The following is a 24,304-nucleotide window of genomic DNA, read 5'->3' on the forward strand; positions in this document are numbered from 1 at the left end:
TGCACTGAGTAAAGAAGATTGCCCTAACTAATGTGAAAGCATCATCCAGTCCACTGAGGGCTGGAATAGAACAAAAAGGTCGGGGGAAGGGCAGATTCGGTCTTCCTGTGCGAGCCTGGAAGCCCGTCTTCTCCTGCCTTCGGACATCAGCACTCTGGGTTCTCAGGCCTTTGGGCTGAGATTGGGACGTACACCATTGGTTCCCCTAGTTCTCAGGTTTTTGGGTTTGGACTGAACTTCACCACCAGCTTTCCTGGGCTACCAGCTTTCCTGGGCTTCCAGCTTGCAGACAACAGATGGTGGGACACCTCAGCCTCCACATTCATGTCAGCCAATATTTCATAATCAATCTTTTTGTACATATCTATATCTATCCTATTGGTTCTGTTTCTCTGGAGAACTCTAATACAATTACAAATTCAAAATTTGTGATTTCTGGTCTGAGGACAGAGCTAAGCTGAAGGCAAATTGTCAGTTCATTTCTCCTAATTACCCACAAAATTCAAAACTACCAAAAAAGAAGCTGTCTCTAAAAGAATATCTGAATTTAAGCATATGTGTCAACGGCAAATACTCTAAAATATGCCACAATTTGAAGGCCTCTAAAATGAGAGATTAGAGCTAAATTTGTAAGTTTATGCAAAGTGCAAATAAATTGCATGCTTTTAAACATGCCCCTTGGGAGGGGCACTGTATCACATGTGCCCTACTGATTTGGTCAAAGTGAGGAGCCTCCTACATGTTGTGTGTTCTTCCAGCTAAATTTTTTTAACAATTAACCCTGAACAAAGGTTCATCTGAACAGTTTATTGTAGCATCTTTATTCCATTTCTCACGTAGGGATTTTTTTTTTCTTTCCTGTTTTTATTTTTCCTAATTTTAGTATCAGTTCTGAGATCTTCTTCTCTTAGTACTTTAGGCACAGGCATGCTAAATTTTCCTACTTTTTTCTTTTGAAATTGCTTTGTTAGCTTGGAGTGAAAGGGCTGATCTTTTTGACCTTTGTTTTAAAAGAAGCCCCTGTAAAGAGGCTACTGCCTTTTCCTTCTACTAGAGCAGTAGACATGAAGCCTAAGGAAATGGATACTTTATATTCTGGTTCCAAGTTCTCCGCTTTGCCTATCTCAAGGTTTACATAATGAAACCTAATGGCCACCAGTTCATTATGCTCTCTATAGCTATACCTATCCTTTATCCTTGACTTTTGCAGTTTCTCTTAGTACAGACATGAAATGTATTCCTCATACCAAGACTTGTAATTTGCTGTGACCAACAGAATTTGGCTGAAGTAAAGATGTGCCACGTTTCAGCAAAGGCCTCCTTCTGCATGCCCACACTTCTGCCATTGCATGAGAACATCCCTAGGTTAGCCTGCTAGTGGATCAAGGAACTCATCCAAGAGTCCCCAGTCAACCTAGGTTAACCATGCCACATTGGTCAACAGCCAGTCAGCTCCCAGACCTGGGTGCAACCAGCCAATATCAGCAGAGCCCTCAAGTGATCCAAAGCTGGCCACAAATGTGTGAGCAAGTCTAATTGAGATGAGAAGAGTCTTCCCAGAGTAGCTGAACCCCATATACCATGAGCTAAAGAAATGCTTATTATTAAGGTTTTATGGCTCCCATGCAGCATGACTGTGGCAATAGATAACTGATACCACAGGCAGTGGATACAATGTAATTGTGATTATCTCCTGCTCTCTGTAGCAGCCTCATTCTGGTCACTTAATTAACCTCACAAAAACACAAGCTGACATTATATGTCAGTGAAGCTTTTGGACCCTACTCATAGGTTTAAGTAGTAGCATTAGTGGTGGTTTACTGTATTATCATTAAATTCTCCACTAATGAATTTAGAAAGGCCTTTGAAAAAGCTGGCATACTGAAACAGTGAATGTGGGTGGGAGAAAAGATACCCAAGGAAACTACAAAGGTTATCTATCTGTCTGTCTGTCTATCTCTCTCTCTCTCTTACGCTTTCACAGTATATATAGTATACTGTGCCTTGATTGTAACATATATATAATATATATGTGATATATAACAACCTGAAGGCACAGTATAAAGACGTATGCCTTTAGTCTATTTTGTGTTGCTATAACAGAATACCACAGATTGGGTAATTTACAAAGAAAATAAATTTATTTCTCAGAGTTCTGGAGGCTGGGAAGTCCAATATCAAGGTGCCAGCATCTGGTAAGACCTGACTTGCTGTGTCCTCCTATGGTGGAAGGTGACAGGGCAGAGAACATGCAAGAGAAAGTGAGAGAACCCAATGTGCTTTGGTAATAAAGCCACTTGAGATAGCAAACACACTACTGTGATGACAATCCATTCATGACCTCTGACCTCATGATCCAATCACTTCTTAAAGGTCCCACACCTCAACACTATGGAATTGGGGATTAAATTTTCAACACATGAACTGTGGGTGACACATTCAAACCACAGCAGTATGAAAGCAAAACTTGTTCATTTGTTCTTACTTCTATTTTCAGCTACCTAGTCAACAAGTTGCTGGAAAGCAACTGTTTTCTCAGGAATGTTTAATGTCAGCACTACTTAGTGGTACACAGGATGTTTAAAATGTTTGTTCGTCAGAATGTATCAGTTTTCCTTATTTTAACAAATTATATTTTAGATGATTTTTCTAGTTCATAGATAGCTTTTAATTTTAGAATCAAGCAACATGATTCTCAACATTGTTTCCCATTGAATGGCTTCAGAAATTGATTAAACCTACTAGAGTGGTTAAAATCCAGTGTACGGATAAAAACCATACAGTATTTGAGAGCATGAAACTAAAAGTAGATTTGAAAGGAACTTAATGTCAATAGCATCTAGTTATTAAAACACTCAACAGGTTTTATGTACACATTTTTACATCCAATATTACTTTTCTCTATCAATAAACCTTCTATATGTAAAATAAATTGAGAATCATATAATTATATGTATGTGTAAGAGATAGGGGAGAGAGAGAGAATGAGAGCAGCAGGAGACTGTATTGGTGTGTATGAGAGAAACTGCAGGAAAAAATGTAGATGGATCAGGACACAGGCTATCTCCATACCTTATTTTCATAAATGTGCATTCAAAACTCAGATTCTATCAGTGAACCCAGCTGAAGAATATCAAAGTCATCTTGTGTTAAAATCACTTTTATTCAGGATGAAAAATACAATATGTAACCAGATTAGATGATAGTCTGTGATTAGTTCTTTACCACGTATTTCAAAAGAACTACATACTTACTTCCCATTGTTGTTACTGCAATATATTTCTTTTTATTTATTATTACTTAGAAGGTTACAATGTAGTGTTTTACGTAGCTTTTCTTTAATAGCAGATAGAGGACATTTTGCATACAAATACAGGCAGAAAAAAAATTAACACATGACTTTTTAAAGTAAGAACAAGGAAGACACCAAATCTACAACTTGGAGTTGAGAGCTCGGGGAATTTTTTTTTTCTTTAAATAGGTGCTTTCTTGGGTATGACATGGCCTGATAAAAGCTCTAGACTTTGTAGACTGCAGCAGCATAAAGCAGTTTCCAATGCAATGGATGAAGATGGATCTGAGGTAGAAAGGTGGTCATGGCTTTCTTTTTATATAAAACAATTTTCTTCTTTTCAAAATATCTCTGCTGCAAATAGACACCCTTGCCCCCCAACCCACCCAACCTATTCTAAAATCATGGCAATGTCAAACTTTAAGCCTCCTTCTGGCCAGATCCCAGCTAAAGAGAACCCAAAGTTAAAATGTCTTTATGTTTTTATGTCTTTATGTTTGAATCAAAACATATTGTTTTCACCTTTTTTTGGTTCCTCTACATTTGGTAATTAAGTAACATGTTTAAACTGAATCAATTAAATGTTAAATCAGAAGCTAAACCAAAATACATAATTGAATGCACTCAAAGATGTAGGTGGAGGTACCATCACCTAAGCATTAATTTCATTCTTCTGTAGAAGCAGTGACATAGACTTTTGATAAACATTCTTTCCAAATATATTGATCAAGTGAAGGGTATAAAAACATCTGATCTTTCACCCAAAAGGTAAAATAAGCCGTGCACTAAATGTGTGTCTGCTTTCAGTAAGAAAACAACTAGGAGTTTCAAGAACTATTAAGGACATGAAAATACAAAACAATAAAATTCTCTTTGAAGGGAACGAAAGACAGTGATGTGTTCTGGTATCACAATAGGTAAAGGTCTGCTGTGCATGTAATGATGAAAATCAAGACATGGAAGCTAGGAAAGGTTGTACTAGGTTTTGTTTCTGTGTCAAAATGAAAATATGCTTAAGTGGGCAACCTTTGGTAATATGATCTTTGAGATTATTATAATGTAGTCTTCTTTATCAAATAGATTAAGACATAAAATAAATAATTAATTCCTACTTATATAAAAAGGGAATAAAATGCAGGAAAAAATATCCCCAGAGAAGTGCCATTTAGGCCTATAGGATTTTTATTACAATTATCCAAGTGGTCAGCAAAGAAGTAAGTGGGCAACGTCAAATAAAGTTAAATGGCATACACAGGGCTGTAGCTTAAACCACACGTGTGTATGTATAAGATATTTGATTGAAATTTATGAATTTATTAATGTGGCCAAATCATGGAAAACAAATACATGGATCTATTTGGGATCTATTTGGTTATATGGCTGATAAATTATAAATAACCAAAACATTGTGGTAAAAGAGTCAAAGAAATAATGAAGTTATTGTGCAAGGTTAATATGAACAGCAGAAGGAATGTAAAAATGTAAAGTGGTCTTCTAATTCTTGTGTAAGCTTTGTCACAGTTACTAAAAAGACGGTATCATATTAGAAAGCCCCCACCCACTTTCCCAATGCTGTATACATTATACAAATCCGTGACAAATGTATTACCATTTCCAAATACCTCTCTGTTCATTAATTTACACTTGCATAGAAAGGGAAGAAGAAAACAACAATATATGGTTATTATAAAAACAAAATATCCATTTCTCTTTGGATAGTCAGTGTTTTACTCTTTCAGTAGAACACACAGTCAGCACTCAACACCGTGGGCCAAGGAGCCATGAAGCTTCTGATTAAATGAAACTTGGAATTGGCATTTGCTGAAAAGGGAAACACTGTACGTCAGGAAACATTGGTTGGCCGGATGAATACTTCACATTGCCTGTGGGAAGGGAAAATAGCACTGTCAGAAATTTGCACAAAACATTCCAGGAAGCAGAGATCTGTCAATTCTTCAAGAAAATAAAAGTGCTTCTTTCAGGAGTCTTAACTCCCATGTGACTTTTGCTTCCTGCAATGAGGTCCCTCCCTCTCATGCTGAAGTTACCTAGTCTGCTTTCTGTCACTGCAGCTGATTTACAGGGAAGTCTGAAAGTCTTTTCTCTTGGCCAGGCTGGAAGCTAAGTTAAAATGGAGAGGACTTCATTTCTTTCTGCTGGAGGTATCAATGGTGAGTGAAGGAGGCTGGTGAAAATATCCCATGTCTTCCTGGGGGACTGTGGGAGGTCATCTGTAGAGGGGGTGCCCTAACAATGCCAACCCATCTTGATTCCAAGCTGGAGTCCAGAGAAGAGGAAGAGAAGGCAGGAATCATAACCCAAGGGTGTGCAGTGGTGCCAGTTAAATGTCCCAGGTCAGAGACAATATAAATCCAGGCCACACTCATGGAAGTGGTATCAATCTTTTGAAGGGAGGGTCAAACATTTGGTCTTCTAAAAGGATTTTGAAATTAGAAAAAAATAAAAAAAATTCTAAAATGAAATCATCCAAACTGGTCCATGCCTCATAAATCATAAAAGGCCTTTCTGGACCCTCAGGAAAGATACTCCGTCTTTCCACCTTATTTTATGGGGGACTTTATCCTGCTCCCTGGAAGCACTTTCCTAATGAAGCCACTGGAAAAGCTGCCCATGGAGCCCCTCCTTTTCCCAGGTATGCTGAAAGCAGCAAACTCATTTGACTCTGGCCTAGAGCCTATTCTCCATGACTATTCAAATTTGGATTCTTCAGACACTTGCTTCTCCATTTTGAACATTTGATTGCCATGTTAAAGGGAGCAAAAATTCAGCAAACACTGATGGGTTTCAGGCATTGTACTGAGGGGAGGCCCTCCTACGAAGCAGGTGTGGAAGATATCTCAGCCAGGCAGCCTCATTCAATTCTAATATGAGGTAAGTGCCGGCCATAGTAAATTCAAAGTGGTTTGAGGACAGAGAAGGGGAGAGATTAACTCTATATGAGAAAGGAATATTTTGTTACATACTAACATTGATAACTGAAACTCTGGCGCTGATTCATGTTGAATATAAAGCCAAGAGGATTTTTGAATTATGTCTACATACTCCATTATCCTTGAGAATTAGATGTGTCTATTAATTGGACACACAATACGTCTCCTTTCAGGTGTCAGAATTCTAAAAATTTAAGATCATGCTATGTAAATATTAGCCCAACCCTCCAGGTGAATATACATACTTTTCATGAATTTCCATTCGACCCAAGACATGAAAAATGAAGAAAAGAGAAGAGAAGGAAAATGCTGAAGGGTAAAGCAAAGAACAAAAAACACATGGAGAGGGAAGGAAGAAAATGGGAAAGGGGCCTCTTGTATTGAGTTACATGTTTGCTCCATCCACTAAGTTGCTATATAACCAGGAACCATTTAGCTCTTTGTAAACTCAATTTCTAAAATCTAGAAACAGAGTAGGAGGAGAAGGCCTCCTAAGATCATTTTTCGCTTTAAATTCTGAGCACTTATATCTGAGGATTTTAAAAGATTCTCTCTTCCCTCCTTGCCTTTGTCACTCACAGCCTCATTCCACCTGGGGACCATCAGGACTAACCTCGTTGTACCCTTTATCCTTAATTTTAATGGGCCACCCTAAAAAGCTCTAGACTCCTGGTTGCCCTTCCATCACCTGTATTCTGGTCATATAGAGATCTGCACACCCCTTTTTGTGTCCTCATGCTTCACCCTTCCTAGCTCTTGAAACCTGTCATATAGGTCATGTGGCCTGTGATCCACAAAACCCGTGTTCCCAAACCCTTCTCTGAATGCTGCCTGCATCTACTTGCTCTAATCAATATCTGCATCTACCTGAAGACACAGCTTCCCTCATAACCCTCTCACATAGGACTTCCCCTCCCCACCCTCCCCCATTCCTCATACACTGCATGAGTCTTCCTTGGTCCTCACTGAGGCCTTTGGGGTATCTTCTTTCTCTTCTCCCTAAAAACACCCAGCTTTGAATCTCATGTCATCAGACTATACGAATCCATTATGCAGTCATCTACTGACTCCGTAGGTCATGTTCCTTCACTTCTTGAAGTAAAAAATGGCTCAATGTCACCCACTCTAAAGCTATTTTTAAATGTTAGTGATTTCAACACCCATGGAGATGATTCTTCCAGCACTCTGGCTTCTTGGTTCTTTAGGCTCTTTTCCTCCAATGGTCCTGTCCTCCAACCTTCTTAGCCATTCACACAAAGGTCCAAATATGCACCATTACCAGTACTTGCAACCCCTCTAATTTCAATATCATTCAACCCAGCTTCTGACAAACACCTCTACTTCCACAGCTTACTTCCCCTACAACTGCAAATTTATCCATCCTTTGATAAAGGGATCCATTGATCCTCCCATCTTTATTTCTGTCTCCTACACTGGACATTTCCTCATTCCTTTCGCTACTGAGCTTAAGCATCTGGTTCAATCATTATAATCACTTCTTTGCCTCTTCCCTTGAATCACTGTACTCACTTTGTCAAACCCCAACTTCAACTTTTTAAATGCCAAGACTCAGCCCACTCTGGTGCCTGTGCTCATGAACGTGAATATGCCTAGAGGGCAACTTACAACCCTGCAGAATGGCCTCATGTTAAATTCATGAGTGGCACCTTTAATGTTGCTTGTAGTCACACTCTATTTCCCAGGCCATCTGCTCTCTATTCTCCAAGAAGCTATCACACATCCTCCAGTCACTCCTCGCACTTCTGACACCTCCTCCCCAACCTCACTCCCTGCTAAAGTCCCGGCTTCCAATTCACTTAGACAACAGAAGCAAGCAGGAGAGAACACCCACAGCTTGCCACACGCCTAGTCTACTTCACATACCCTTGTCTTTTAGTTAAGATCCCAGCCTTTCTTGCCAATAAGACATCATTCAGAAGGTTCATTGTTTCAAAAAGATTAGTAAACAAGTTCATGAAAGAAAATGTTCTCCAAAGCTGCTGTGGCTTTGTGGCACATTATTACTAAAAGTATGTGATAAGAAAATGTGAATGGAAAACAAAATCTCAGGATCCCTAACTCACTATGCTAAAGGGAAAAATTAAAAGTGAGAACTGAGTCACACAAAAACTACCTTCCTAAGCAGATAGTTGCAAAGATAGAAGGCCAGCGACCTCCCTCACAAATTGCTCACAAGGAAATTTCTCAGGGCCCTCAAATCTTTACTCTAAAACAGAGTTTTGTTGAATTTCACCCTGTCAACGTGAATTAACAGCTTATCTTTACAGGACAAAGGCAGGACTAGAAGTCATCTCTCCGCCCACCCTGAGAAAAATGCGTATTTGATTGCTTCTTCTACTCTAGGCATACTTTATCTTAATTATATAAAATGCAGATTTACTGAGCGTGAGACAAATGCATAATAGACTGTTCCTCCACCCACTCCTGCCTGCTTTCCTTTTGTGAAGCCCTCAAAATCCTTTTCGGGAAAAAACAAAAAAACAAAAAACAAAAAACAAAACAACAAAACAAAACAAAACAAAACATAGCCTACAAATCCTAATGAAACTTGTCTCTCTTTTCCTCAGGTGTGTCCTCAACCTTGGCAAAGTAAACCTCTAAATTGATTGAGACCTGTCTCATACACTTTTTGGTTTATAGAAAATACTAAAAGGCATAAGGCTATAGCTGCCAACACTTCTCAGCAATTTTTAAGTACAAAATTGAAATATTTTTCCCTACAAAGTAAAACCACCTCTGTGGTACCAGTCATTTTTTTTTAGGTCAATGTTCTGTGATAGCCACCTTAAGCAGACATTTGAGAGAGCAGTGGTGGTCAAATCTATCTAGAGTGACTTTATGTAGCACCTAAGACGCCATTAAAAAGCTGTTAGAACACAAAGGATCAAACATGTGGTATTTTTGGTATCTGTGGCTTGGGAGCCACCCCCCACCCCCAGACTGACAAACTGTTGTACAGAATCAACTAACATTTAAATGTCAAGTAAGTTTACTTATTTACATGGAGAATAAAGTAGGAATAAAATCAGTGGTGGATAATCTGCTTACTCTAGGTTGGGATCAGTAACATAGAGCCAACCAACCCATTAACTCTTACCTGTGGCCTGCTGGGAACATTTGCTGAAAGAGAAAACAAAAGAAATCACTTAATGGCAGTCCTGTTACTTTGTTGGTTCCAACTTTCAGGCACGCAAATGCGTGGAAAGTATCACTCTACGTAGGGTAATAATAGCCCAGTTGTTAAATGGATGCTAATAGGAAAAACAAGAAACACATTTTGTTTTTTTTTTCCTGGCTTAATGCTTTAATAAGGGCTAGTTTTCCTGGTTACTTTCTCCTATCCCATGTGATTTAAGATTTAGTGCATACACTAAAGCATTCACTGAGCACTTAGTCTTGCAAAAAATCTCATTTCCTATTTAAATGATACTGTGTATTTGGTTTATGTATCAGAACAGAGCACGTTCTACTTACTTTGTTGAGTACTAATTCTGACCAAGGGACCACTGGAGGTGTAAGTCTTTGGTTTCTGCCTCCCTTGACCCACCCTTGACACACCCTGGACCCTAAAGCCCAGGAAAATAGTGGCCAAGTACTTGCATCAAGGAAAGCGCTGGCCTAATCCTCAGTGTCCTTCTGGATACTTGGGATAATAATAGTCCCTTGGATGGGCCCAGTTAGGAACAATGGAGAAGTTAGAATATGGTGTTTAATTCTCCTTGCCACACAGATAGCTCAATTCCTTTTTGGTTCCAGAGCCCATGACAGTGAAGACGATCTGGCGGGCTTTGCAAGGGCAGCCGCTGCCGTCTCTTCTCTAAAGCATCTGCTTTTCGTCCCCCCTTTGCTACATGATCATCTCGTTCTCAATGCTGGGAGAAAAAGAGGAGATCTGTCCCCCAGTAATGGCAACATCTGTTCTTGGTCAAATAAAAGTTGTCCCTAATCATCTAGCATGCTGCACTCCTTCCATCTCTCACTGTTCTATGCTGAGTGGGAGAAAGGACATCAGTGACCATGTGCTGTGTGCTGGGAGCTGTGTGAGAAAAAAAGAGCAGGCATGAAGAGTACCCTTCCTATAACGTCTGGAGGGAAAGTGTGAGGCCCAGTATTTGGGGGAGAAATCAGGCTAAAAGGAGCCTAGTTCTACCAGATCTGTAAGTTACATGCAGGAGAAAAGAGTGGCCCTCCACAGTGTCCAAGGGATAGCTGAGTTGAATTATTGTTAAGTACACCATAGGTTTACACACTCTTTTTAAAACAGACAGAGTTATGCTTCTCTTGCAAGTAACAAATATAACAAATAGCCAAACCCTAGACAGAAGTCTAATCCATTTTGCTCTAAACCAATACTTTTAACCTTACAGCCTTTTATCAAATAAAATGCTATGGGTATTTGCCTGAACAAATCACACAAAAATATCTTAAAAAAGAAATCATTGCATTGCAGTGGGTTTTGAGTTTTTGATGAATGCCATTCAAGCTTAATAAACATAGGCAATTCATAGTAAAAATATGCCTGTGGGTCAAAAATAATTTTGAAAGCATTTCTTGGTCTATCAGCAAAAATAAGTTGGCTTACTGCCAGTATTCCATACATTTGAAGGACATAAGTAAAAAATGGACAAAATAAACTTATACCAAAAAATAAAAATGGTTACTGCAGTCAGTGGGAATTTTAGTATGTACACTTGTTAATTGGCAGTACATTTAAACCCTTTTCCTTAACTCCTTGCCAGGAAGTGAAGGAAATGCCTGCTTCTCTGCTCTAAGACTCAACATAAATAACTTAAAAAAGACTTTAAAAGGCCATAATTCAAGGATGCTATCAGGATCAACTGGGATATTAATTCAGACAAAGGAGTTCTAAAGTGTTATGTGCAACAATGTGTAGACACAGTTAAAAAACGGTAATGTTAAACTAGGCAATTCACACAATTAGGATTTATGAATACAGAGTCTCATTTTAATTCCAAGATTGCCAAGAGTGGAAATTCATTTGGGGCCATGCTAATTTTTAATCCACAAAGGATCAAAAGTCAAGATTAACATGAAGATCAATTCATTGTATGCTGGCAACAAGCATTTTTAAAGTTCTCATTAGTTATAGGGGCGCAAGGGATTGGCTTGGCATTGGGAGGGTGCCAATCTGATTTGTTTAGAAAAATTCACCAAAGGTGGTTGGTAAGCTTTGGGAATCACAAAGGCTTATTAAAATATTTGCTGGCTGAGCAACTTTAAAGGGACAAAAGAACAAATGAATCCTACAAAACGTTCTGAGTACTATCTAGGAATGCTACAAGGAAACCTTCCCAGCTAGAAAATGTAATCATTCACTCAAGTCAGAAACATGTATTGGGGCTGGGTGTGGTGGCTCACGCTTGTAATCCCAGCGGTTTGGGAGGCCAGGGTGGGTGGTTCACTTAAGGCCAGAAGTTTGAGACCAGCCTGGCCAACATGGTGAAACCCCATCTCTACTAAAAATACAAAAATTAGTTGGGCATGGTGGCATGTGCCTGTAGTCCCAGCTACTTGGGAGGCTGAGGCACGAGAATTGCTTGAGCCTGGGAGGTGGAGGTTATACAGACCCAAAATCGTGCCATTGAACTCCAGCCTGGGCAACAGAGTGAGTCTCTGCCAAAAAAAAAAAAAAAAAAAAAAAAAAGAAAAGAAAGAAACATGCACTGAGTACCAAGTCTACCTCCCATGCTGATTTCTATTCTGCATCAATTTTCAAAAGGTTTAATAATTACAGGCAGAATATGAAAATATGTATCAATTTTATAAATAAGTAAATTCAGCTTTTATTTTTAAGGAAAGCTGTCCCTATCTTGTATATGTTTATAATACCAGAGAAAAAATACAAATAGCAGAACTTTCAGAAGCCAAAAATTAAAACATGGAGATTTCAAAGGATTCTAAAATACACTTTTCATCATTTCATACATGGATGTGCTTGAATTCTTGAAAAGAAGACATGACTAGTAATGTTCATTCAGAAAACTATGGCCATTATAAATATTTGTGAATGTGCATAGTTAAGACTATGAGAACATGAAGCCAGCTGCTCCAAACCAATACTTTTAAACCAACAGCTTTTTATCAAATAGAAGGCTATGGGTATTTTACATACAAACATATTTAAAAGGAAATCATTGCATTTCAGTAGGTTTTGAGTTTTTGACGAATGTGATTCAAGCTTAATAAACATTAAGGAATCTCAGGGCTCCATAAACCACTCTCTGAACACTGAGAATGACATTGGTGAAGAGGGGACCAACGCAGGGGAGAGGATGAATCTCTGTGATGTGGGTCCCATTGAAGGTACTGTATATACTCCTGTCAGGAACCAATATCAATGAATAGCTAACAAGATCCCCAACCAATAGGAATTTTATACTTGCCTTTAAAGGGAGGCCATAAAAAGAGATACATACATTTACCTCTTACAATTCATTTTTGCTCTAAATTATGATTATTTATTTTTAATAATGTTCTGTTTTAAAACCACATGGGTCCATCTTTTGTAAAATCTAGATGTCAGAGTATACTTTGAGAAAAATTTAGGAGTAAATTCTTTAGGAAATGGAACTTGTAAAAAATCCCACATTTTTAGAGTAAAATTTTTAATATGGGAATTATATATTTTATATTTATTATAAGGTATATATTGAAACACGTTTCCCATCCTGGCTGTCACTGCTAACTGACTTTTACAATTGAAAAGTCCATGATATTTAAATAAAAACTTCTAAACATGCTTTGATGTACATAATTTTTTAATTATTAAGGTTATTTAGGTATAAGCTGAACTAAAAAGTAATTTCCTTTAAGAATTTAATTCTGGCTCATAAAGACTATGTTGAGGTTTTATCTACTCACTAAGTAACATACAACTGAAAATCAAAACCTCTAAATAAATTTGACCTTGAATTATAATTAATAAACTAGTTTTAATCAGTTTTTCTATTACGGTGGTTACAGAGCCTAGAAAATAAGCAACAATCTGGCAGCACGTGAGCATTCAGTGGCCCTCTTAAGCTTTCGTGAGACTCTACAGAGCCTAAAGTGTCTCTATATGTGTGCACATGTGTGCACACACACATGCATGTGCTTTTGGGGGTAGTGAGGTGGGTGTGGAGATTGACATAGTGTAAATGTGATTCTGCAAACTTTGAGAAGCATTATAGTAAATCTACAAATGAAAACCTGAGAAACAGCACACTGGCAAAATACAAATAGATATATTCATGTGCTGGTGGAAACCATAATATAATCTTTAGGCAAATATTCCTGAAAATTCACAAAGAAATATATGTTTGTTTGTTTGTTTATTTTGTTGTTGTTGTTTTGAGACAGAGTCTCACTCTGTTGCCCAGGCTGGAGTGCAGTGGCATCATCTCAGCTGACTGCAACTTCAGCCTCCCGGGTTCAAGCGATTCTCATGCCTCAGCCTCCCAAGTAGGTAGGACTACAACTACAGGCTTGTGCCACCACGCCTGGCTAATTTTTTTTGGTATTTTTAGTAGAAATGGGGTTTCGCCATGTTAATCAGGCTGGTCTCAAACTCCTGACCTCAAGTGATCCACCTGCCTCAGCCTGCCAAAGTGCTGGAATTACAGGCATGAGCCACCACACCTGGGCCAGAAATATATTTTAAATAGCTGTTTTCACATTCTGCTAATGATGGTATTTTAAAAATTACAAAGTTGTATAAAATAAACAATAATTTTTAAATGAAGTCAATATATCTTATTTACCTACACTCCTGACAATTGATAATCTCTTTTTCCTCATTTCAGATGGCTTTCTTTTTTTTGGAGAGAAAGTCTCACTCTGCCTCCCAGGCTGGAGTGCTGTGACATGATCTCGGCTCATTGCAACCTCTACCTCCCAGGTTCAAGTGATTCTCCTGCCTCAGCCTCCTGAGTTGCTGTGATTACAGGTGCATGCCACCATGCCCGGCTAATTTTTGTATTTTTAGTAGAGACGGGGTTTCACCATGTGGGTCAGGCTGGTCTCGAACTCCTGACCTCATGATCCACCAGCCTCGGCCTCCCAAAGTGCTGGGATTATAGGTGTGAGTCACCGTGCTCAGCCTGGGATGGCATTTTCTAAGGAGATGACAGACAAGGGTAAAATAAGAGGCTATGCTTTACATGAATTCTTATTTTAGTGACTGCCCTGGATTTAAAATCAGTTTGAGAGTAAATCTCTCTAAAATTACAAATAATGTCTTCAAATCCTTTCAAAGATTAATTGAAATATAATTATAGCACTAAGTAATTTATATTTATATATTTGTGTGTGTGTGCATATATATATACACCGTATATATATATGTATATATATACAGTTTACTTGTATATATATGTATATATATAGTTTACTTGTATATATATGTGTATATATATACAGTTTACTTGTATGTATATATTCTGCTAGAAACACCAGAAGTGTTTTAGGTGAGAGCTCAGCCAAAATTGCAAGGTGGCAAGGTGCTGAAGACAAAACATTTGGAAAAAAATGAATAAGTAAGAATTATTATATAATTTCCCCCAGAATTTGGTTATTTTCTGGCTCTTGGTTGTTCAGATGGAAACTTCACAGAGTCCTAATCTATGATGCCTTAAATTGTTTGGCCTTTATACAATGACTATTTTATTCCATGAGAAAAGAAACCAGCAGGAAAAAAAAAGGAAAATCTGAAAATAATCCCTTTCTGCACTAGAGTCTGATGACATTGGAGAACAACATTTGAAGAAAAGAGAGGGAATTACACTAGCAAGGCTATTTTCATGCCTTGTCTGGCATGCCACTGAAAGCTCTTCTTTGAACTAAGATGTGTTCCTTACGATAGCTTGCATTGAAGAGGATAATTTCTTCTTAAAACCAGACTTATTACTTTATTTGCCTTCATTTTATCACCCATCGGGCATATTGAAAAATCTCAAAGAGCAGAATTGGATTGCAACTGTACCCCCGTGACTCGATAGTATCTAGGTTGAGCTTCATTTTCTTATATATTGTTTCCCTTATTTTCAAATAATATTCAGTCCTGTTTGTAATAAGGTTTTTGTTATCTTAAGGAAGAAGGCGAAGGGCCGCATGCAGAAAAAGAGAAAGGGAAGGAACAGGCGCAGCTGTGGTGTTGTGATCTTTCATACTCACGGCAGCAAGATGGAAACGTGCTGTGAATCTGCTCCATGACCTCCGTGAGATCCGTGCTGGTGTCGTGCGGTGGGGCCAGCAGGTCCTCTCCCGCTGTGACAGCAAATAAAGAGAACAACAAAGCTTCTCAAATTAATGTCTAGCCTTCCACTAAAACCCAAATTCAGGAGGAAGTACTCCTACCAGCCTCTAAATATCAATGTGAAAAGAGTTCCCATTGCAGACGACAATTTTAGGGGAATACACCCAAAACAATTTTGCTTGAGTGTTGGTAATATAATTTTACATAATTAACATGTACTAGCTGTTTGTTTGCATAGAAAGAATGCACACACCAGGGGACTGAAAAATATGAGAGTGAAAAACAAGTAATATAGTCTTATTATTTCAGTGTTTGAATGAGAAATCTATTATTTTTGCGCCACAGGTATGTTTTCACACAAAAAAAATTCCACCAATTTCTTTTTCTGTCCTCCTTTCTTTTTGGAGACTTCAGCTTAGGCCAGCTTATCCTGCCACAAAAGTAAAGGCATCTTATTTAAGATACCTTTAACTAGGATGTGTTTTTATTCTATAATCCATAGTCAAAATAATTCTCTTATTTAAAAAATATGAAAATAATCTTAATATTTTAATATATATTTTTTGAGACGGAACCTCCATCACCAGGCTGGAGTGTATTGGTGCTATCTCACCTCACTGCAACCTCCGCCTCCCGGGTTCAAGCGTTTCTCCTGACTCAGCCTCCCGAGTATCCGGGACTACAGGTGCGCTACACCACGCCCGGCTAATTTTTGTATTTTTAATAGAGATGGGGTTTCACCATGGCCTCCCAAAGAGCTGGGATTACAGGCAGGAGCCACCACCCCCGGCTGATATTTTAATTTTTTTCTGGTTAATGTACCAAAAGTTATCCCACCAAGAAATTAATTTGGTTACAATATATAGTTCTCAGTAAAATCCTAGAATTTTAATTTAATTGATAACAAAATGTCATTGGTTAACACCTAGTTTACTGAGTCCTTCCTAGCATCGTGACAGGTCCTCATTGTGACCAAGGACAGGCTGTGTGGGACCTCTGCCTCTGATGGGACAGGCATGACAATGTCTAAGGGGACTAGGATGAAGAAAGTGAATAAATGAGTTTCCACGCCTTGGCAGATACAACCATAATGTTTGGTATAATATTATTAATCCTGAATATGTACAATATAACATTTTAGAGACAGAAAGTGTACTAAAAAAACATTCACAAAGCAAATAATTTAATTTCTTGCTCATTCGAAAGGGCAGAGGAGGCTTTTTCATCCAAAATTCAATCCACTTCTACAGATTATATAAACAAGTGTATTACAGCTTATTTGAAATTGTTTGCTTTTTTATATTGTTGAAATGGATTTGCACCTATTTAAGACCAAATACAAGAACTCTTTTACTTCCTAAGGCACCACCGTGTAAGAATGTTACTTAACAGGAAACACAAACAAATGGCAAAGCACAAAGCAGACTCAGCAGAGGAGCTGTGTGTTGGGGACACCGACCTGCCTGGTGGAACTGTGGGCCAGAGGCATCTGGATCAAGCGAGTAGCTCAGTGCAGAATGCTGAGGAGAAGCCCACGGGGAAACACCGTTGATTCGGGAATCAGATTCGGGCTGGAACCACATTCAGAGGTTAAAGCAGGGAAAGGATTCAAATAATCATAAGGAAAAACATTTCCTGTTCAACTTCCCCACCCTCACCATGGATAATTAAATCATATAGAAGTCTATGCCTTCAGATGTTTTCAATACATTTTAGCATCAGCTTGGTGGGGGCTTTGGTCCTTCTCTTTCCGCTTGGACACCTTGAAGAACCCACTTGGTTATGCTGCAAGATTCATTTATCAACACCATTTTTTATCCCTCAATTTTTCTATTGTTTTAATGTTAAGTGAATTCATAAGCATAGTTCACTCATATTTTAAACATCAGCACTGGGTTTCTAATACAGTAAATTTATCCAATTTCAAAATCAGCTCATATTCCAAGGCAATATTGGGAGAGTGGTTAGAAGCATGATTATGGATTTAGATTGCCTGGATTCTAATTCCCACTCTGCCACTCATAAGCTGTGTAATTCTGGGAAAACTGTAGAACCTTCCATGCTTTAAGTTCATTATTTGTAAAATGGGGAGGGTAATGATAGTGCTGTGTTATAGGGTTTTGTGAGGGGAGTGAAGAATGACTATTTCTAAAATGGTTAGAACAGCCTGACACTTAGTAAATACTTCGTAAAGGCACTCACACAAATCTTCAATATGGATACGCTGAAATATATATGGTCAAATTAGAAAGTGTGAGCCACCATATAGGGAATGCAGATGTTGCAAGTTTTTCATGCAGATTTTTCCATTAAATCTATATTAGTTGAAGCCTGGTAGTTCTGCCAGTTTTTACTATCAGAGTTGAATTTTCCATCTACTTCTAGCATTCATCATCCTAAATTGTTTAGAAGAGATAAGAGCTCTGCAGTCTTGGATATAGAGAGCTATTTGGATATCAGCTATCTCTAAAAGCATTACTGTGTGATTCTCAAGGCACATGAGCCATTAGACAGCACTGTCTAATGGGATGGAGGGAGTAGGGGAAGGCAAGGGTGAACAGAAAAGCCTTTTGCTCTCCTGTGAGCATCAACCAGCCATGGCAAATAAAGGTTTTGAGCACAGCTTCCTTCTGCAGCAATTCCATCTATGCACTAAGTTGTTAACACTAACACTTCATATTCTAAACAAGAGATTGCAAGAGAAAATCCATCCCTTACACAGCACCATTCGGAAACTTCAAGTTCACGGAATGAAAAATGTAACTTTTTCAATGTATGTGGCTGGCAGTAAGTAAGACTCAAACATTCCGGAGGGCTTCAAGAAACCCACATCTTGGGTCACTCTTGGGAAACTCTTACTTTCCAAATATGTGGGATTGGGAGGCCCCGAAGTAAGCCTTCCACTGAACAGCCTCACTCAAATTCTGAAACACTGAGAGACATAGAGGAAAGTGTATGGTCAAGTTATAAAGAGTGATCTATGTGTAAGTAAAGCAGAAATGACACTGTTTTGAATTATTCTGATAAGTTAAAAAGACTGAGAGCAACTGTGAAAGGTAGTTTTCTAAAATTTGAGAGAATCACTGGAGAGAAAGTTGTTCCTGCTTTGAGTCAATAAATCATTTCTGGAGAAAGGCACTCCTATTATACCACATAGGAGCTCCACACAGCACAGGCTAGAGAAAAAGACAAAAGATGACATGCATGTTGATCTCAGGGATTCTTCAAGAGAGAGGAGCTCTTGGCCCCTGTGCTGGGACTCTACGCTCCTTGCACCTGCTGCAAAGGTCTCTCCATCACTACTTCAGAGACATCACTCCTATTCCTAACTACTATGTGCCATCAAGCACTTAATTCCCTACAGTGTGCTGTGTCTTCACATATGAAAGTATGTTGCTGTGATCTCTAACAAGACAGCAGGCACCAGAAAGGCAGAAACTGTATTGATGCTTCTTTTATATCCCAAAGAACAGTGTTTTTCAAAACTGAATGCAATAACCCACTGATGAGTTATTGAATCAATTTAGTAGGTCCTGACCAGCATTAAGAAAGAAAAATAGAAGGAAGAAAGGGAGGGAGGAAGAAAGGGAAAACAGAAAATAAGAGCTGGCATTTCTCTATAAGGGCAAGTATTATTTTGTATTCTCCATACATGTATGTATTCATCATAATGTAAATTGTATTTCTTATCATCCAGAAAGCTTGCAAGCAACTCCCATAAAATATGGTCCAGTGTTAGGAAATAATAGTAGCAAATTAATAACCTTCTTTAACCCAATTTCTTGAAAACAGAAAATAATGATTCTTGGAGTCAGCATTCTTGTCTCACTGGAAGAAAGCTTTAGAATGCCAATTTCAGGTCTCTTGCCATTCCTTAATACAGATGCTTCCCATGTATAATTTAGGAAGATATATGTCATAGGATATTTTCTCTCAAACAGTTCAGAGCTGAGGCGGACTTCATTGTTAAAGAAGACTGGGAAATTCCATTGTACGCTGGGCAAACACATTTTTATGTGCCAGTGAGGATTTATATGCTTACATGTAAAAGGAAATTTCTAAGCCAGTCTAAATTAACCACGGAGGTAAAGAATTGAAAGTGGACTTCTCTGCCTCTCCTGATACCTGGACCATGTCCCAGGGCAGTGGACACGTGCCTGGGGAGGTGTGACGCTGAATTCTACACACCCTACCTGCTCCAGCAGCTGTCGGAGGCGGTGGAGCTGAGACTCCAGCTGTTTATTGTGATCTTCTAAAATCTGCATCCTAGCCTCCAGCCGGCCTTTGTGCTGCCTGAGGAGTTTTGCTTCTGCTATAAGTTCTGAATCCTCAGACGTGTGATGGGGAGATACGATCGACTCTGGCGGTGAACCGACAGGGAGCCCCCTTCGGAGGTGTTGGTCCTTCAGCTGCTCGTACTCCACCTGTAGATTTCTAATATAGAAAGAGGGAGAGACAGAATTACTACCATGTGCATTACCTTCTCTCCAAAGTTGTCTGTGAGGTTCAAATTTAGCTCATGCTAGTTCCTCTTATATAAAAATGTGTATTAATAGTAGGATGAGCATGCATGAATAAAATTGTAGTTTTAAGCAAGTGTCCCAGTAGACATCATCAATGAACCCCCAAAATGCTGCTGTATTGCAGCCAGCATCCCAGTTTGTTAATATCCTCTAAAATTTTCACTCCATTGAGATTTCTTAGACAATAGTCTTGAAAAAGAGAATAAATGGGGGCTACAGTGAAATTCATACAAAAGAAAAGATGACATATTTCCTTCTCCCAGGCCTAGCACACCTTTGTTCTTCCTCCAGGTCAGCAATGATCCTCTCCAGTTCTCCACGTTCTTCCCTCTCTACTGACTTCAGGATCTGAGCTGGGCTCTGCGGCTGGCTCACCGGGGACTCTCCTCCGAGTGTTTGGCAATACTGCTGGATGAGGGCATGCTCGTCTTCCCTAGCAAGACAAAGGAAACAGACCCAGAAGCTCACATCTGGATGGTGATGTTTTTGGACATAAAGGAAGTAGAAATAATGATGGACAGGATAGTGGCTGGGCCAAGTTTGTCTCAGAGCTCAGTGTCTCCATGACCTCTTTTAAAACTCTAGGAAGAAGTTCATCTAGCAGAGCATGTATATTCTGTGAGTCAACATTTCAGGCTTTTCTTTCATCTAACAGCTCTATCTCACAAACTTCAGAAGGGACATCTTACTCAGCAGAAAAAAACAAAAATAGGGAACAACATTTAGTGTAAAAGATAATGTAGACAAAATCAATTACTCCATGCCTAAAGAGTTGATTAAAAGACTACTGAATTAAGAATCATCTGACTTCACTGTCTTTAGAGTTTGGTTGAAAGTAATTTTGAAATGCTTTGTAACCCATATGACAAGGTTTATAATCCTTATGTTCTTTTATTTAAATAGCTCAACACAAATTATAATTGTAGATATTTATAATGTCTCTACAGATATTTTACTCTATATTATTAGCAGGTCATTTTTAGGGTTGATCACTCTGCTTTAGAACAAGAAACTACATTTAATGCATGCGGGTTCTCCTACTTATCTAACTACTTGTCTAATGAACTAGACATAGCAGTAACGTGGTTGAATTAGTAACTGACATAAGTGAACGTCTAACAGGGTTGATATATTTATGGCAAGAAAATGCTTTATAGCAGATTTGGAATTTCTTATCTTCTTTTAACAAGAGAGATCCAGTGAGATCTTATAAATGTGCAAATACCAGATCTCCTGGCTAATGCTAGCAGGGCAGTCCATTAGCAGATGGCACCTGGTCTGTTTTGATGGCTTTTGGTAAACAAGTCCTGGAATCGATGGCTTTACAGGATAGGGCAGCAGGAAAACCTCATGTCAGTTATGTAGCTATCAGAGTATCAAATGGAGCTATCTCATGACTGAAGCAGCTCCTTCCTGTGTAAGCGATGGGGGCTGCAAACGTCCCTTAGAGACTTCTTCTGTTACTCCGGAGTCAGACAGCATCCTATTGCAGCCAGAAAGAACCTGGTGTGTGGTGCTGGCAGTCCTGGGCCTCTCTCAGCTTCACCAGAGCCTTGAGATTACCTGTGCCCTTGAGCTGATGAGTAACACTTGATGCTGGGGAAGACCTCTGGTACTTGTAATTCTGATTTGAAAATTCATCTTGCTGTTACTGCAGTTTACTCTAACAAGGAAGGGACTTGAAATTGTATCAGAAAGTTGGTGAATTCCTATAAAAGGTTTGTCCTAAGCATTGAGATCAGAGAGATAGGTGAAGCAATTGAGAACACTGAATATTCTGGTATTATGCTTGTCAAACAGCCAGAGCAAAAGTTCAGGTGTGCCACTTGTTGATTTATTTTGCTTTCTTCATCAATAAACCCCCTCTCTTTTTCTCTCTCTCTAGAAATATATAGATATAGATATGTACATGTGTGTATATGAGTATATATATATTTAAATACAGGTCATATACTTTGGTTAAGACCACAATATAATAATAAGTACCTAATGTCACCTTATTGCCTTTATCAAATAAATTTTAGAAGAGGGTGGGGTGGGACCTTTACAACACAGTTAGAAACTGGAAATAAGGAACATCAGTGGGTTAAGGATTAAAGTAAGCTGCGGCATCATCCTTTGATTCCCTTTCCTGAGAAAATGCAGCATCACTGAGAAACGAATGAAGGAACCTCTAGAAGAACCCCATGCTTGTTCCTGGGTTTAGAAGGATGAGAAGAAGAGGGTATGGGTACTGCACCACTGCAGAGAGGAGCATTTGAAAGCAATCCAAAAGCTCCTCAGTTGCCCATGTAGCTAAATCAAACAGAAATCTGGCAAAGAGATATGGGTCTGTGTATGTGTATATTTTCCTCATAGGAAGTAAGTGGCCAACACCCTAAACCTAGCTGTGTGCTATTCGGGGCAGAAGCAAGCTGTAAGACTAATGGCTCAACACCACCGGGACACCAATGAGCTGCAGTCAGTGAATCACATAATGCAAAGTCAGTGATGCCTGGAGGCACCTCACCAAGTTCATGTGAAGAGAGAGGTGATAAAAGATGACAAAAGAGAAGCTCTAACATATGGATAGGACAAATGGACAAAGCATAAAGATATAGCAGATATAAAATAAAACAGCAAAATAAGAGTTCAGTAGAACATCTCGTAAATATTTCTCATTTCTCAGGATGAAAAAGATCTGAGTATAGAAACTAAAAAGACAGAGTACCCAAAAGTAATAATAACAAAAGAAGCACATTCATATGTACCCCTGGAAAATGTCTGTAGTTTAAAGATAAAGTATCACAAGCAATCTGCCAGAAATCAAAATAAAACAGTAAATCATGTTCAGAGGTGGAAAAAGGTTTAGCTTCCCATTTTCCATAATATTAAATGTCCAAAGACAATGGAGCAATATCTACGGTCCTAACCTACCCATTCATATGACCAGGCAGGTCATTCACATGTACAGGCAAAGCACTTTGTCCACATAGCAAATGAAAGAAAGAATGAGCAAGGATAATGCAAAATGGAACTAAAGTAGATGGTAATCTCAGGTGTTATGATAAAAAAAGAGGTAAACTTATTCTAATATTAGTTAAAAAAACAATTAGTTGGCTGGGCATGGTGGCTCACAACTATAATCCCAGCACTTTGGGAGGTCGAGGTGGGCAGATCACTTGAGGTCAGGAGTTCGAGACCAGCCTGACCAACATGGTGAAACCCCATCTCTACTAAAAATACAAAAATTAGTTGGGCCTGGTGGCGGGTGCCTATAATCCTAGCTACTCGGGAGACTGAGGCAGGAGAATCGCTTGAACCGGGGAGGCTGAGGTTGCAGTGAGCTGAGATTGTGCCACTGCACTCCAGCCTGGACGACAGAGCAAGACTCTGTCTCAAAAACAAAAACAAAACAAAACAAACAACAAAAAATTAGTTCTATGACACCTATCAATAACATACCTAAAAGAAAATAATAAAAATGGAAAGAAAACACTTCAAATAACTAATATAAGGACAACAAGAATTAAAAGAAAACTTGGATCCCTTAAGCTACCTGGCTGATCTTGTGGCCATGATCTGACCACAGATCCTGGCATAGAGTTCCTCCAAGATCACAAGCCACCATTATGCCCTCAGAACATTTACTACAGCACCTGACCTCATGGATTAACTTCAGTGCTTAATATTAATACCAAGTAAATTTTTGTTTTAAAGATTTGGAGACTGACTATCCATAGTGAAACCAGCCAAAATTAGATTTGAGATGTATTTTTGTTGTCAACAAACGTATAGATTCACTTCTCTGGGGAAGCTGATAGAGTTTAACATATTATTTTAATTATCATCCCCACTATCATTGCATTCTTTCATTACGGTATCTGGAAGAGAGTTAAGGCAGTTTTCACAAAAAAAGAATTTAACAATCATTTATATAAAACATACAATTTTAGTCTTAAGTGTTTTTCACAGATTATTAGGTCTGAATGTTGAATATAAAAATAGATACATTCGGCCGGGCGCGGTGGCTCACGCTTGTAATCCCAGCACTTTGGGAGGCCGAGGCGGGCGGATCACGAGGTCGGGAGATCGAGACCACGGTGAAACCCCGTCTCTACTAAAAATACAAAAAAAATTAGCCGGGCGTGGTGGCGGGCGCCTGTAGTCCCAGCTACTCGGAGAGGCTGAGGCAGGAGAATGGCGTGAACCCGGGAGGCGGAGCTTGCAGTGAGCCGAGATTGCGCCACTGCACTCCAGCCTGGGCGATAGAGCGAGACTCCGT

At 38.9% G+C, this 24,304-nt stretch overlaps 1 protein-coding gene across 7 annotated transcripts in view; it reads right to left on the reverse strand.

Moving 5' to 3' along the window:
- Positions 1-4,996: 4,996 nt before the first annotated feature.
- The window catches only part of LOC116463116 (utrophin-like), a 572,404-nt gene continuing 553,096 nt past the window's right edge, over positions 4,997-24,304 (reverse strand). For all 7 annotated transcript variants that reach the window (XM_058434468.1, XM_032146075.2, XM_058434467.1 and 4 more), the window contains 6 exons: positions 20,315-20,473; positions 19,711-19,951; positions 16,977-17,088; positions 15,436-15,528; positions 9,362-9,384; positions 4,997-5,175 (listed from right to left, as the gene is read on the reverse strand). In XM_058434468.1, coding sequence (XP_058290451.1) covers positions 5,167-5,175; positions 9,362-9,384; positions 15,436-15,528; positions 16,977-17,088; positions 19,711-19,951; positions 20,315-20,473 — 637 coding nt within the window. In that variant the 3' untranslated portion in view covers positions 4,997-5,166. The remainder of the gene's footprint in view (positions 5,176-9,361; positions 9,385-15,435; positions 15,529-16,976; positions 17,089-19,710; positions 19,952-20,314; positions 20,474-24,304) is intronic.

The sequence above is a fragment of the Hylobates moloch genome, unplaced genomic scaffold (assembly GCF_009828535.3).
Source record: "Hylobates moloch isolate HMO894 unplaced genomic scaffold, HMol_V3 SCAFFOLD_26, whole genome shotgun sequence".
Lineage (NCBI taxonomy): Eukaryota > Metazoa > Chordata > Mammalia > Primates > Hylobatidae > Hylobates > Hylobates moloch.